Genomic DNA, 17,103 nt, shown 5'->3' with positions numbered 1-17,103 from the left:
TCAGGATTTGACTTTTCCCCCCTTTAGGGTCATATTCCCTAAAGACAAAGTAACACACCATCAGGCACTCACCATCACATATAGCCATTTATAGATTTGTCCCATTCACATAACTATAAACATACTTAGCACTATCTCATTGTTTGAGCAAGTATTAATCCTGTTTTATACCCTTATGTTTTACTGTATTGTGTTTTTATCTGATTGTTATGTTTTGCTATGTTTTATTTTAATCATTTTTGTTTTGTTTTAATAGATTGGTTTGCTTTGATGATTTGTGGACATTTTGTCCCATGTGTAAGCCTCCCCAAGTTCCTTCGGGGAGATGGGGGGGGGGGGGATAAAAATAATGTTATATATATCCCATTCTCAAGTTCTTCCATCCCCATTTAAACATCCACCTATCCATCCTCCTTCCACCTTCTTATACCACGAGGATACGGAAAAGGGAACCTTTTCCCTCCTTTTAATACGCATACTGAGATTTTCTTTGAAGCTAATCAAACTGAAGCCATCTGTTTCACCAGAAATTTCAGAGTTCTACCTTCTTGCTACTATGCCCACATAGTCAGGAAATAATGGATTTCTCTACTGTATTCGGCCCCTTCTACGCTGCCATATAAAATCCAGATTATCTGCTTTGAACTGGATTATATGACAGTGTAGCCTAAGATAATGCAGTCAAATCAGATAATTGTCTTTGATAATCTGGATTATATGGCAGCATAGAAGGGGCCATTGTCATAATTAGTTGTTAGTGTGACTCCCTACACTGCCTAACTACTAGCACATGTTTGAGTGTTCCCTCCTAGAAAAAGGCAGAAGGGTCTTTTAATCTGTTTGCTTATTTTTGAGCAGAGCTCAAGAATGATCGTTTTTGGATTACACTTCCCAGATTTCCATTTATCATACTGGCTGGGTGATTCTGGGAATTGTATTCCAAAAGATAATTTTCCAAACCATGTTTTAATTTTCAAAAGGGAGTGACAGGTGGAAGAGTGTTTCTTTGCTTTGTGCCTAAAGTTCCACAGCCACAGCTGATGCTTCCTAAGTACTACAGATGCTCCTCAAGGACTGCTCAAGTTAATAAGAAGTTAAAAATGACAGAATCTCTTTGTGGCAGGAAAAGTGAATGAGTTGGTTGCTGTGGAAATTCTGGCAGGTGGTCACCAAAAGATACAGTGGAGGCCCCGGAAGAAAGGGGTGAAGTCAGGTTGAAGGTGGGAGAAGGCTTGAAACAAGAGGCTGGCAGGGTAGCCAGAAAGATCTGTTGAGATCCCAGCCTGCAGACTCTGTTCTGGCTCTGTACATTTACTGTTTCTCCTTCTTATAAATGTTTCTATCAATTTATTTGCAGCAGAAGTGTAGGCATATGGATCTGCAATTCCCTGGATCCATCACCTCTCCCTTGATCTAGATACACTCCTGGAATTAGAATTATGGCCAGTTTCCAGTCTTCTAACAGCAGTGATTTTAATAATTAGCAATTTTATGTTTGACTTTTAAAGAACCTTCATATGAATTATCATCTGGCTCCAAGAGATACTCTGACCTGACTGAAAATAAAGTAATAAGAAAGATCTTCAAGTAAGAGATTCTGGTAGGTAGCCTTGCAGGATGTGCAGGAGTATGAACATGAGCTTCAGCAATAAGTGCAAAGAGAAAAACATCATTCCAGTGATACTGAAAAGAATTAAGACAAAGACAGGCAATGCCTGGAAAAGGGCACCACAATTTTTGGTAAGAGCAATTCACGTGGAGCAGAATGTGTGAAACTAGTTGGGAATGGATCTTGAATGGAGTGGGAAAATGAGCATAAGCACCATCAGACACTTCAGAGGTAAATGAAATGATGCAGTAGAAATAATATTTCAAATTAAAGAAATTGTACATACATTAGACATAGTAGATTATTGTTCTGCACATTAACAACTACATTCTATGTTGGAAACTGGTACATAATTATTGGAACACATATGAACTGGGTCAATATTTTGTTTCTGACCTTAGAAAGATGTCCTAAAACCCATTAGGAAAATGCAAAGTAGCACAAACTTTTCATCTCAAATCTAGCGAACTGCAGTCCTTAGACCGTAAGAGAAGAAGCTGGGTTCTTGTTTTCAAAACAGTGAGGCAAATAATACAGAAAACAGTGGAATTTTAATAAAATTACTTGGTGTTTATGCAAATACTAAAAGTCCTATAGAAGGCAGGAAGAGATAAATTTATGAAGATTGTTTATTAAAATTGCAAGATGCCACAGGTCAAGCAGCAGCACCATTATTAAAAGGCAGCAGTGGAGTAAAAAAAACATATTTGCATCTGCAATTAGATTTCTCCTCTACAGGACAACTAATAATCTTATTGAGCTATATTGGATATACTCTAGAAGACAAATGCCACAGTAAGCATTAACAGCTATTGCTCAGCTATGCTCCAAAGTAGGCAGCATCATTGCCTTGAAAAACTGCCCATCCCTCTGTATTTCACTTTCTGCATTGGGAATCTGCATTTTCCTAGGAGGTATTTCCCAGGGGATCATATTCTAAAAGGACTGTGACTTTTAAAAAGGCAGTAAGAGAACTTTTATAAGAGCACTGTTTTTCTAGGACTTGCTAAACTGGGCAAAAATATCTGGACAGGTTCTCATATGTTCCATATCTTCAGTGTCAGACAAGGCAACATGGGGGATTCCTGTTTATGTCAGTTAGTCCTTCACGAGGATAAAATGCTTATGCTATTTGCCAAGCTTGATTAAGTCCAAGATGATTTAAATCTATAATAGGAACATGACTGTCCTAATGAATTTGCCATCTACATTAGCATAGTGACTTCTCTCTGAAAAGGAAGCAGGTAGATATTTTAATACTGCTGCAAAATTAATTACAGTGCAGTCTCTGGTGTCGAGTCACTCAACAGAGCTGATGCCAAATAAGGAATCTGTCCCTCCCATCGGCTTTGTCAGAGATAAACTATCCCACTATCACTCCCCCAAGCATCTCCTAGGCTCCAGATATTCTACAAAAAGAGGAGCAGACTCACAGAGATTGATGATACTGTCAGCCATGATGCAAGAAAGTAGATCTAAATGGGAATGAGAGTCTTTACCCATTATAAGAGGAGAAAATGGATGCCCTTGGACAGGTTAAATAATATATGTAGCTCTATTCCTCTTAGTAGGAAGAGCCCATGATCCTTGGGGGGGGGGGGGGGGAGGGGGGGAGAAAAGAATGATCAATTGTCCTGTGAGAATTGTTGGGAATAATTACAGACTTTCTGATTGTCTTAAGAACCAAAACGGCACATTATTAAAACGAGGAAAAGGCAAATATCAGTGTATGGCTCTGAATGACTACTGTGGGATTTATTTGCACCTCTAAAGGAATCTTACGATTTGTCTTGCACCTTAAAAGGTTATTAAATGCACTGATGTCTGCAAAGCTCCACCACTCTGTTTTATGCTTTCTAGAAACTGCACTACTGGTACACAACTGGCTTTTCTCTCTGTCTTGATTTGCTTAAAAAGTTTGAAGGACATTGAAGCTAATTTGGCAGCACATAAAAAATAATTTTATATGTAAATTGTCTATTATGTAACTTGTATACTTCTTAAGTAGAAATGAAATGTCTAGACAAGACACAGAGATTACTATCAGTACCACTTAACTGCGCACAAAATGGAAATTCTTCTTGACTCCTCTGAACTGAGACTTGTCCATGACCTTGGACACTGTTATTGCTAATCAAGTTAGCTTTGTTTTATGGCAACCCTATGCCCGACAGCCTTCCAAGAAACTCTGTTACTGGAAAGCCCTGTTCATATTTTGCAATTATTATTATTATTATTATTATTGACACAAAAGCACAGTATGTCACAGCAAACAAGATCTATATGCTGGATTTCATATCACAAAATCACAAGTCGAACACTTCCTAAGCATCTAGGACTGTGTGATATATTTTCAAATGATGCGTGCAGATCCAAGTAAGGTGGCCTTTTGCAGTTGACAGATCGTAATTTTGTTGATGTTTATTGTTTCCAAATGCCGGCTGAGATCGTTTGGCACAGCACCCAGTGCGCCTATTATTATTATTATTATTATTATTATTATTATTATTATTATTATTTTGCAGTAGCTTTCTTTAATGAGTTCGTTAACTGGAAATGTGGTCCTTCATTTTTCTAACTTGACCAAGCATTATCACCCATCTATCTTTGAAACTAACTGACATAAAGAAATTGGCAGCAGAAGCTTTCATAGCTTTAGATCCATAATATCAGATACATAAAGGGCTAAAGGACAAGCCTTTATCAGCATGAAGTATGGATGAATATTTGTGGATATGATAAGGTTTCCTTTGCATACTGATCCAGACTAATACATCTACTTCCTTGAATTCTACATTAAGCCATTTAACCATTTTGATGTTCAGTATTAGTTAAGACTTCACTGCTCTCAGATTTGTCTCTTTGGTCCCTTCTATATTGTTATATGACATCCAGATTATCTGCTTTGATAATCTGGATTGTATGGCAGTGTAGAAGCCCCCTTAGATGCTGCATTATATTCACCTAGCAAGACATTTCAAATTAGTTGGTTCTTCCCTCTATTCAGCATTCTTTCCTGTCCAGTTTTTACATATATTCATCAAAATACTATGGCATCAATGATTCTGGCTATAATGTTCATTTCTATGTCTTTGCAATTGAGAAACTTGTCTATTTACTGGACAGCTACCCTTGAATTTTGACTAGATAGTTGTTAATCTATGAGAGAATTTTTTATCAGTTTGTCCCCTGATGCTTTTTTAAAGAGGCAGAATAACTAAAAAGATCCATTTGTTTAACACGAAAAAACTGCTGCAGGTTTCTGGATGTAAACAGAAAAGTTATTACTGTTCTTAGCAGTCCACAAATTGGGCATTTTAAAATAGCCTGACACATTCCAATTCTGGCTGCCTGAAATAAAAAAACTTTCCTGATACAGAGATAAAATAGCCAAATGAAGGAGTTAAATTTTGTAGCAGCAGCTAATAATCTACAGCCTCAATTTATACTCATCTAGAGAGCACTCAGGGTGGGGCAGTGGAATGGCACTTATGTGTAATGTATCTTTGTCAGCAAAGACCCTGCAAACAATCAGCTCCAATTAGTCTTGAACACAGTCCACATAATTTATTTACCCAAACACCATCTGGCAGAGAACAAGACAGTCAGGCAAAGAAAGGCCCATAAATACACACAGAGAAGACTGGCGTCCACATGTTTCAGCAGCAGCAACTAAGCCAGCAGTCTAATTGTTTGCCAAGACAACTCACCTGCAGGACAATGGGAAGCTGTTCGGGCGGATTGCGGTTTTCAACTCCCATCGTCAGCCATACCTGAAATGCTGTGAGCTGTTCCGCAAAGAATGGGCTGTGCTGTTGGGAGAACAACAGACATTGAATCATTGTAAATTGTGGTGACAGTGGCATGGCAGAAAACAAACAGGGACCACATGTTTACTTATTTGTTTATTAATTGCAAGCTCTAGAAATACCTGTTTGTGTCTCCTTTTACACATCGTAATAGAGAATTACCAGATTTGCTCAATGGTGATTTTACAGCTCCACTAGGAGTTAACAAGTCCATCTTAAAATAATTTGACTCCTAAAGAAATGCCAAATCAGTAGGAGAAATCTTTTATGGAACAATGCTAAGGCAATAAATTTCACATGCACATTTTCCACTCATAAACTTGACAGGGTCTTAATTCATTTCCTCTTCTTCATAGATATGCTTTCATATATTTAGTCTTGAGACCACCTTTGCTGAGTCCAAGGTGAAAATGATTCAGCAACAATGAAAAATGTATTTCTTTTCTTCCCTGTTCTTCAGGAAAAGAGACTCACAATTCAGACATGAAATCACTGGCCAGTACTTGCCAGATGGGGTAGTCTCTGTTTTAACATACTCATGCAAAATTAATCTTGCCAACGACAATGCTGATGTTTTTGGATGTGCTTTTCATTACATTCTAAAAAATGCAAAAATAAGGAACCTCCCGATTATCTCCAAATTTGCTAGCATTTTAACAGCATTTGGATATAGAAGTCATAATGGCCTATAGCATCTTGGGTCATAGATTCTACTGTTGCTGTGGGAATCTAATGTGGTTTGCACTTCAGAGGCCTCAGCTGTCTCAATATTTTGATGGGGTTTTTTTTGTTGCTGTGGCCCATTTAGAAATAAAGAAATAAAGTTAGTTATTCCAAAGTAGATAAGATTGGTTTCCAACAAGAAAATTGGAAATTGATTTCTAGGTCACTACCTGTTGACAAAAGGTTATCCTAAATCTCAAACATTTGGGGGGGGTCCAAAAGGAAGCAAATGAGCCCCACATCTTCTGGGGGGAGGCATCGGAGAGCAATTTTGTGCCAAAAAAATCTTTTGACAATGTTTTGGGGAACCCCAGGATCACACATGGCCCATGGCCTGTGCTTTCCCCACCTCTGTGGTAAATCTTTGGTTTGTTATGTTGGATGAATGCAGCTAGAACATCAGAGACAGCTTTGCCTCTAGAAAGGAACAGGCCCCTTGAATGCAAACAGTTTGGAACTATTCACAAAACGGGACAATCAACATGGTAAGACACTCTAGATATTGCAAACATCATTTCCTAAATATATTTCATTAGATATATAAACTACTTCTTCATAGTAATAAGAGATACTTGTGTGAGGTATGATGAACAAACATATGAGGAACGTTTGAAGAAGTTGGGCATGTTTAGCTTGGTGAAGAGATGTCTGAGGGGTGATATGATTGCATTCTTCAAATACCTCAAGGGCTGTCACAGAAAGAAAGGTTCAGGCCTTTTCTCTGGTGCCTCAAAGGGTAGGACCAAATCTAATGTTTGAAATTACAGGAGAGCAGATTTTGAATGAACATCAAAAGAAACATCATGTAAGAGCAGTTTGGCAATGGAATTGATTGCCTAGAGAGGTAGTTTGGATTTCCTTCTCTGGGTATGTTTAAAAAATGGCTGGACAGCTACTTGCTGGGGATGCTTAACCTGGGGAATCTGTACTGAGCCAAGAGATGGATCAGATAGCCTATGAAGGCCTTCAGCTCTACGAGTCTATGACTCCATGTGTCTACATTCGCGCTTTCAAAACAGAAGAATGTTTCAAGGCTTAATAGAACATTTAATTTGAATGAGGAAGTTATTGTGATCTCTTGTTATGTGATTACAGCTCCCCCTGCCCTAAAGCAGTCCCCATAAAATACCCAAACTTTCATTTCCTTTCTTCTATTTCCAGAACTATTTGGAGTATATGGTATAAAAAAAATTAATTAGAGTATATTTTCTGATATATATATAACACATGTTTATGTATTTTACTGTATTTTTATCTGCGCAATGCATTTTGCATAAGACATTTTGTTTATAAATATCTCAGAAATTAAATAGATAAAGTATTTTATGTGGTGTTTTAGCAGACTCTGAAGAACCACAGGTCCTCTACTTCTCATATATATACAAAGATCTATATCATATATTCCTGCCATCATTCTGCTCAAAAGTAATAAATCATATCTGATTGAAAAAAGTGGAATGGCAACACATTTTTAGTATTATTTAATTTCTCATAGGCAATAATAAGAGAAGTGATGAAAATAGAGAGTGATACTTTATTGTTTGGCCATCTAATTACATATATTTAGTTTGCTACTGAAGTATACATGTCAGGATATTCTGCCACGGGTTCATTTCCAAGGACAAGATGTCTCCAGCATTTCAGTAAAGAGTGTATAAGAAAAAAGTCACTGAGTACAGCAGTTTCTGAAACTGAGGTGTTGGGAGTGTGAAAAGCACAAGCTAAACACATACACGAGTGACTATATTACTGAAAGCGCAACTCAGGACAACAAGCTCTACTTGATCAGATGACAAATATTGATTTGGATGGGAAATAAGACCAAATTAACTCATTTCAGCTCAAGCTTTTCTTCAGACAGGGTTTTCTAATGTCAATGGAGCCCTGATATAGCCTAGATCAGGGGTCCCCAAATTAAGGTCTCTGAACCAGATGCAGCCCTCCAAGATCATTTACCTATTCCCTGCCCTAAACTTTAGACTTAGGTTGAAGACAAACAACAACAATCTTAATCAAGTTGACTATGTCATCAGCCAAAAGCAGGCCCACACTTCCCATTGAAATACTGGAAAGTTAATGTTAGTTAAAATTGTTCTTCATTTTAAGTATTGTATTGTTTTTTCATTCTTTTTGTACTAGAAATAAGATATGTACAGTGTGCATAGAAATTCTTTCTTTTCTTTTTTTTTTCAAAATATAGTCAAGCTTGCCAATAGTCTGAGGGACTGTGAATTGGTCTTCTGTTTAAAAAGTTTGAGGATCCCTGGCCTAGATATTTTAGATATTTTATGGCCCCAATTCTACCATGACTCAATATAACACAACACAACTTCATTTCTCAAATTTATTCCAGCAAACAGGGGAGCAAATGGAATATAAAACTATCTGTGATTATTAGTAGTGATAGCTATAATTTGTCTCCAATATCATAAGCTGTATGACTCTGGAGAAAATTTGCTAGGGAATATGATCAGGAAGTTGCCATTTCTCTCATGTTCTGGTATCTAGCTGTCCATTGTGGGAACACATTGCTGGATTTGATGGCCTTTTGGCTCTGATCCGTAATGTCTGTACTTAGGTTCTTGGGAATATGGTCTTCATGCAGCAGAAGTTTCAGACTTAATTCCTAGATATTCTACTGCAACTAAGAAACACGTTGACAGATTTTTTCATGCTTTGGAGTGGTGAGTGGCAAATGACAAGCGAAAGCATAGTAATGGAAGAATGTACACTTTGATACAATATTTTTTAATACTTTTATGCATAAAACGAAGACTTGGTATGCAAGCAAGGGTGTTACTATCTCAGCCACCCATGTAGAAAATTTTGGATAATGGAATTCTAGATAAGAGATGATCAATCTGTATAATATCTTGGGAAACAACTTCTAGAAGTAGGAACCAACAAACTGACCTGGACTATATTCACACAAAGCTTTTCTTTTTTAAAGCAAAATTATGAATTACAGAAGGATGACTACCACAATATCGAGACAGCTGTCAGTCCAACACAACTGTAAGCATTTGTTTGGGGGAGACTGTTCCATAAGAATCACACATGATATGAAATCACATGCTGAAAGTTAAAACTAAATGTTAAATAACTCTATCATGTTTTTGAAACAAAAACAAGATGCAGGTCTATTGTGATGCCAGCATTTTCATCTTTCTTCTCCTGAATGCTTTTTAGCATCCTTGCTCAATGAAGAAGCCAGTGATCTTTGAAAGCAAGCATATTTTGCAATATTTAGTTAGCCTAATAAAGACTGTCACTGTCATGTGTTTTGAATTTTGTCATTTGAAAGAGTTAGATCCAGTGACTTTGCTTTCTCTCTACTGAGCATCATAAAGCAGGATGTGCTCCATCCTCATCAGTTTGACGTAGTCCACTCTACACCCAAGGTGTGAATGAGCTCTGCCTATTAATGGGTGCTTGGTACTTTCAATGCAGTTAAAATTATTTGTTCTTTGACCTTGCTATGACAATGTAAGAAAGTCTGTATGAGAGCATTTTGACATCTGAGATACTGAGCGTGACGTCTGCCAGTCCAGTTACAAAACTGAATGACTAACCTTAATAATACTTAAGTTCTCTTCCCCCTCGTGGCTAACGCTTGAGCCTCCATTAAACCACAATTTCTTATAGGATTACTGCTGGCTGGCAGAAGCTAACTTAGTTGGTGCACGGTATTTCCTGATGGATTGGAGAGCAAAATGTTGATTAGGAAATGGGAATTAGAATCAAGAATATTCAGTAATGTTCAAATCAGCTGTGTGTGAAAAGCAATGTAATGGAAAACTAAGCCCCTCAATTTTACAATGCACTGAGTTTCTGGATACAAATTTGAGACAAAAGCTGAATAATAGCTAAATGCCAGACAAAGGCAAGGATTTAGTGGAAAGATGGGCACTTTGTCAACCTATATGGAAGAACAAAAATCGATTAGGAGTTGGCAAAAATACTATTATGTGGTGATTTGTTTGTTTGTCTTTTTAAAATTCTCCAATGCTTTCAGGAAAAAAGGAAAACCAGATTAATTGAATAAAGTATAGAAAACCAGCATGCATGAACTGAGCCCTCAAAAGTAATTTTCTTCTCAGTCCATCTGTGATTTAAACATGGTGGCTTCTTATTAAAAGGGTTATAGCATGAAGCTATGGTGCCAAGATATTAAAAACGTAATTATTAAACTGAAATAAATTTTCAATGACAAATGGAAGTGGGATAGGGTAAATAATTATTTCAAATTAACAAGAAGTGACTTGAGTATACATTTTGATGAAAGAACTCTGAAGTCAGTCATATGTGCACAATGCATTTTTCTGTCTACAAAATCTAAGAAAGAACAGGTAGTTGCATATTACAATACATAGTTGTGAGATAGCAAGCTGTAAAGATAAACACTGAAATATATGACAGGTTGTAATAAGGCAGAGTAGAGGGAAACAGTACTGATTTGTTTGAATACATTCCATAATTTGTACCACTGTCAATTAGAATTAATCACGGGTTTCTGAATACCAGGGACTGTGCGCAATTGAGTCACTGTCACCATCAAGATATTCATTTATTTTTCTTTGTTTATGGTTTTTGATCCCTTCCCATTCTATATAATACTAGTTGAACATTCCTTATGTGGAAATCCAAAATACTCCACAATGACATCTTTGCTTGCTGGTTGTTCAATGTACAAAAACTTTATTTCACACACAATTTGATTAAAAATATTGTATAAAATTACATTTAGACTATATATACAAGGTGTATCAGAGACACAAATCAATCTTGTGTTTAGACTTGATTCCCATCTCCAAATATAATTTATTATTTTATTTCTAACATTTGTATCCCGTCCTTCTCAACCCCCAAGGGGGGACTCAGGGCGGCTTACATCCGGCAACAATTCGATGCCACTACATACAACAAAACAATATAACACTAATTTCACATTAATTAAAACAGTAAGTTATAAAATATCCAATTAAAACATTTCTAACAGCAATATAACCACTGTTGTTAGAAATGTTTTAATTAGTATTCCAAAGCTGAAAAAAATTCAAAATCCAAAATGCTTCTGGTTCTAGAATGTGGCTACATAGCCCGAAAAACCCACAACAACCCAATGATTCCGGCCATGAAAGTCTTCGATAATACACATTTTGGTATCTCAAATGTTAGCCCTGTTTCTATGTACATTTGACTTGCTGATTCAAAAAATGGCACCAATTTTCCCTTATCAATTCTAGTTTTTGAGATACACATTCCATCTACCAGTCACCATCTGCTTGCCCATAGAAAACCATGATCATCATATCTAAGAAACTAGAGCTGATCCAATCTATCCAATGTCATCTATCCAGCACCCAAAATAGCCTCAGGAACAGGCCTATAAAGCAAGACTCTCAAGATTTATTTATTTTTTGGGGGGGGGGGGTTGGCCTGTGTTATATTTAGCTCCTGAATCAACAACTTTCCTATCTTATGTATATTTGTTCAATTGTTTAGATAAGGCAAACCACATTAGAACATCTGCTACAGATAAATTCTGAGAGTTTTCCGAAAGCAGTATCACTGGAATAATAATCACCAAATCCAATTGATTGAACAAAGATCACTTGATATTTTCAGAGGTGGCAAAGACTCTTTATTTTCATTACTATTTTGGTGATAATTTGTAGACACAAAAATGTAAGAATATTAAATGCCAAGTATAAGTTGAATTGTGTTGTTGTTTATTCGTTCAATTGCTTCCAACCCTTCGTGACCTCATGGACCAGCCCACGCCAAAGCCCCGTCGGCCATGGCCACCCCCAACTCCTTCAGAGTCAAGCCAGTCACCTCAAGGATACCATCCATCCATTTTCCCTTAGTCGGCCCCTCTTCCTTTTTCCTTCCATTTTCCCAAGAACCACTGTCTTCTCCAAGCTTTCCTGTCTTCTCATGATGTGGCCAAAGTACTTATCCTTGTCTCTAATATCCTTCCCTCCAGTGAGCAGTCAGGCTTTATTTCCTGAAGTATGGACTGGTTGGATCTTCTCGCAGTACAAGGTACTCTCAGAATTTCTCTCCAACACCACAGTTCAAAAGCATCTATCTTCCTTTGCTCAGTCTTCCTTATGGTCCAGCTCTCACATCCGTAGGTTACTACGGGGAATACCATTGCTTTAACTATGCGGATCTACATTGCTAGTGGTATGTCTCTAATCTTCACTATTTTATCAAGATTGGTCATTGCTCTCCTTCCAAGAAGTAAACATCTTCTGATTTCCTGGCCGCAGTCTGCATCTGCAGTAATCTTTGCACCTAGAAATACAAAGTCTGCCACTGGCTCCACATTTTCTCCCTCTATTTGCCAGTTAGCAATCAGTCCTGTTGCCATAATCTTGGTTTTTTAATGTTTAGCTGCAACCCAGCTTTTGCGCTTTCTTCTTTCACCCTGATTAGAAGGCCCCTCAGCTCCTCCTTGCTTTCGGCCATCAAAGTAGTATCATCTGCATGTCTAAGTTTGTTAATGTTTCTTCCAGCAATTTTTACGCCAGCCTTGCATTCATCAAGCCACGTACATAGCCACGTACATCGCAAATTGAATAGGTTGGGTGAAAGTATACAACCCTGCTGTACGCCTTTCCCAATCTTGAACCAGTCTCTTGAATTGTACTTGGCATATAATATTCTATGAGGAATTTCAACACAGTGAATACACTAGAATTTTCTTTTTGGCTCATTAGCTTCAAAACTTGAACGATTTGTACAGCAATAATTCATTTTAGAGCCATAGATTGTTGCTGTCTTTGCTTAACAGACTCAAATCCAATTTTTCTCCTAATAAATTTCTGTTGGGCTCTCAGCCAGTCAGCGTTATATTCCTAGATGTGTTTTTCAAAAAGCTTGGAGTGTTGCATTAGCCACCGAGAAGGGACTAATCACACATACCTCACTACCTTTCCTGCCACATACCCAGTTTGAAGTACTGGAAATGGCAACACAGACTACAAAATCATTTTCACTCCCTTCAGCATTCAGAGGAACTTTTGTTCTACAGCAATCTATTCCTACCTGGCCTTTTTCACACCTTCCTTTGTTCTATCAAACATACTCACAGCTCTTTCTGGCCTGTTGCTATGACTCAGTCACTCTCTCCGAAGCTACTGAATGATTCTTTTCTTCCAAAATCTCAGTTATACTTCCTGACCCTGCAGCTGAAGGCTTCATTCTTACATATCGTCCTTATTGCATCATTCTATGGCCAATGCTAAATCTTATTGACATTTTTCTTTCATGTCCCTTTATGTGGCCCCCACCCATCCACCTGCTCATCTTGCTCCTCTCTTTGGAAAACTACTTAATTCACCTATCCTTGAAATAAAGCTTCTACTGCTATATCAACCGTAATCTGAAAATAGTAGTCTAAAGATTCAATAATGTAACCAAAGATAGCTGCAGACAAATCCAGGCACACTGTCATTTTGATCACCCATGAGATTAACAAAATAAAAGAAGAGAGAATGTGTTCCTTTTCTTGGGCTTCTCTCCTTTCCAAGGAAGCACACGCCTCCTTTTGGATAGTGTGGTGAAATGTGAGTTTTAATCTACAGTTATGTATAATCATAGATAGGTGTTTAAAAAGGGTAAGTATTTAAACTAGCATAACTGGGGGGGGGGGGATGGTAGCCAGCTCAGCTGGGTTGCCATGGAAAAAGGGGCGGAGCCAACTGCCACTTGGCAGGGCAGCCATTTTAAAATAGTTAGTCTGTAGTCAGTGAACTACAGGGAAAGTTGGTTCTGTTGTGTGTTGAGAACCAGAAAGGTAGTCTGTAGTCAGCGAACTATAGGGAAAGGCTGATTCTACGGTGTTGAGAATCAGGAGGGTTTAGGTTTTCAGCCTGTGTAGTTTAGATAGGTCGAGTTGACTTATTTATATTATTAGTCAGTGTATGAGAAAAAGGGGGAGAGAACCCTAATAAAAATCTTTACTTCAACAGAAATAACATAAGGAAAGATTAAGTTTGTACCTGAAATAATCTGTTAAAGAAAGAAACACATTTTAAAGGAAAATAAGTTTGAAACCTGTTTAGTGGAAGGAATAGTCCTCTTAAGAGTTGTTTTATGAAATGTTATAAATGTAACCTCTGAAGATATGTGCCTCTAAGAGTTAAGAAACATTGAAACCATCAAGCTTCTTCTGTACTTCAATAAAATGGTTAAAGTTTCTTCTAAAGCCAAGTCTCTGTTACAAATACTTTCAAGTTAAGCCACACTACACATTGAAGAAAGACCAAATCAATATTACAAGCTATTAGTTGTGTTATCAATTTAGTAAATCCTTACAAAGTGGTGGCTCCTTTACAAACATTTACAAACTGGGTGCCTCCTTTACAAATTGGTGGCCTCTTTACAGATAGAAATAAGTATTATATTCACAGTGTGCAAATACTTGCTTTTAAACTTCAACAAACACTTTTTAAATACCAAAACAGCTCTGGGAAGTATTAATGGCAATGAAAAAAAGTAGCACTTATACCCTTTTTTTGTACAAAGAAATCCAAAGTGTTGAAGCCACATTACCCAATAAGAAGGCACTTCTATGCAGACTGACATGAAATCTGCTATGGGTGAAAGGGGGAATTTTACATCCCCTTGGGGAGAGAAGGTGGTCTATAAATAAAGCTTTATTATTATATATTATTTTAAGTTGTTAAATAGCAGACAGAGAAGGAACTCAGCATTTCTCCATATGAAGCTGACACTTGGCACCTTGTGAATTGACGGCAGTTAGTTTTAACTACTGTTGTTTTAAAATTGTATTATTTTGATTTTATGCTACATGTGTTGATGGGAGTTGTTATAATTTTATTTATTATTTATTTCACATATTTGTATCCTGTCCTTCTCACCCCTGGAGGGGGACTCAGGGCGGCTTCACAACAGGCATTCATTCAATGCCAACAACTATAATAAATGATAAGAGCAATTAAAACATAAAATTACTTAAACATTGTTTAAATCACACAGGTTTGAAATCACAGCACAAGTCAGTCCATTCTCATTCATATCACTTGAGTCTTATTCTCGATTGCTGCCTCTACTGTTTGAACGCTTGGTCCCATAACCAGGTTTTGAGTTTCATTCTAAAGAATAAGAGGGAGGGGGGTAATCTAATGTCACTGGGTAGAGAGTTCCACAGGTGAGGGACCACCACTGAGAAGGCCCTGTCTCTCATGTCTCTGTAACTTGTTTTATACTTTTGTACCATTTGACCTGTTGTATGTTATATGTGCACCTTGGAGTGCCTTATAAGCTGCCCTGAGTCCCTTCGGGGATATGGTGGCTGGATATAGAGTTTGTTGTAGTAGTTGTTGTTTCTCTCCCTACAGTTCTCCATTCACTTAGCCCCAAAAGTATTCTCAAAAACAAAATGTCCACTGAGGCTTAGATATTACCCCATGCATTTGAGTTGATGTTTAAGCAAAACATTCCAGAGAAGCAAGAGACAAAAAGTGGGTTTTAAACAAAAGTCATGTCCTTGTGTGCTAAAATACCTGAATTCTAATCTAATTATAGAGCTGTTATGTAGAAAGCATACTATGTTGTTTTCCTTTCTCATACAGTCTTGTTTCCAAATTAACAACAAATTATGCAATTTAATACAACTTTAGATGTTTCAAAAAAACGTATTTTGCTTTCTCAAGTATCCATAATGGAGTTCAGCCCAGAATCTCTCAATGTATCATGACCAGGTAGGCTAATGAGCCTATAAAAGATCCATAATTTAAATGGTTCTGTCTATAAAATGGAAACGAAATAGCCTAAGGAATCTCTTCAGCTTGAAAGAGTAAGTAACAGTTTTTAAATTGCCCCTTCAAAATCAACTAAGCAAAAGGAGAGATCAACAAGTCTACTGATTTCTCTGCAAGTAGGAAAGGAAGGAAAGAGAAGCATAAAAAGAAATTTATCTCATTTTCCATATTGCAATTATGCTGGTGTGACAAGGATTAGTCTACACTAAAAAAAAATTCTAAACTAAAATCATGTCAGTATGAATGTCACAATAGTATGCCTTCTATGAACACAAAGCAGTATGCTACTTTATAATTGTAGGAAACTGTTCACATAGAAAATGATGCCATGCAAATCTTGCCTTGTCACTGCTAGGACTAAAGAAAAGCAGGAACTGAAAAACCAGTTATATGATATTCTGCATTTCAAGGTATGCTTATTACAATCACACATTCAGAGGTATTCAAAAGCATATGCAACCAGCATAGAGGTGTGCATAGCATTCAGTTATAACCAGACTTATGATTTATAAGCTGCAAAATCAAAGATGGTGTTTGGACAAATGTTATGTTAGCTATGCCTTCAGAACTGGTTAGTCAAATCCTGAACAGAATAAGGTTTATTCCTTTATGTAAGTTGCTGATCAGCAGCTTACAACTGGGTAATATCATTTGGTATAAGAGGCATGATTATAAGAACAAAACAAAGTTTCTGTGATTCAAAATATACATATACATTTTAACTCATACACTTACCCTGAATGCAGTTCCTTCCTCAATTATAGTAGGCAATTGAGAAAGGCATATATCCACAGCTAGGTCCCAAGCTTGCCTGGAGAAAGATGGAACATGGCAACATTAGAGGTTTAACACAACTAATTCAACAAAAAAAAGTGTAAGAGACCAGATTTGCTCATTTTAACTGCTACGACACATAGATGGACAAGTACATATCAGAGCCTTTGTGACTTTTCACCTACCCTATATAATGGGGGTTACAGCATATATTCATTTAGTATTTACTTACTTACCTAAGGTGATTCCACATTGTTCAATTTTAAAAGATTGTCCAGACTAGCTACCTAGCTAGAACTGAATAATTTAAACAACTCATCACTTCAGAACAATATCAAGGAACACTGGCAAAACTTGTAGCTTTAAAATCACTGAAAATCCCATGTCAGTA

At 37.1% G+C, this 17,103-nt stretch overlaps 1 protein-coding gene across 4 annotated transcripts in view; it reads right to left on the bottom strand.

Annotated features, from left to right (window-relative positions):
* The window catches only part of RPTOR (regulatory associated protein of MTOR complex 1), a 422,313-nt gene that overhangs the window by 156,918 nt on the left and 248,292 nt on the right, over window positions 1-17,103 (bottom strand). For all 4 annotated transcript variants that reach the window (XM_060764302.2, XM_060764303.2, XM_060764304.2 and 1 more), the window contains exons 10-11: window positions 16,674-16,749; window positions 5,320-5,421 (exon numbers count right to left, since the gene is read on the bottom strand). In XM_060764302.2, coding sequence (XP_060620285.1) covers window positions 5,320-5,421; window positions 16,674-16,749 — 178 coding nt within the window. The remainder of the gene's footprint in view (window positions 1-5,319; window positions 5,422-16,673; window positions 16,750-17,103) is intronic.

This window comes from Anolis sagrei, chromosome 2 (assembly GCF_037176765.1).
Source record: "Anolis sagrei isolate rAnoSag1 chromosome 2, rAnoSag1.mat, whole genome shotgun sequence".
NCBI lineage: Eukaryota > Metazoa > Chordata > Lepidosauria > Squamata > Dactyloidae > Anolis > Anolis sagrei.
Note: the sequence above shows the minus strand (reverse complement) of the source record. Positions and strands in the feature narration are given on the sequence as shown.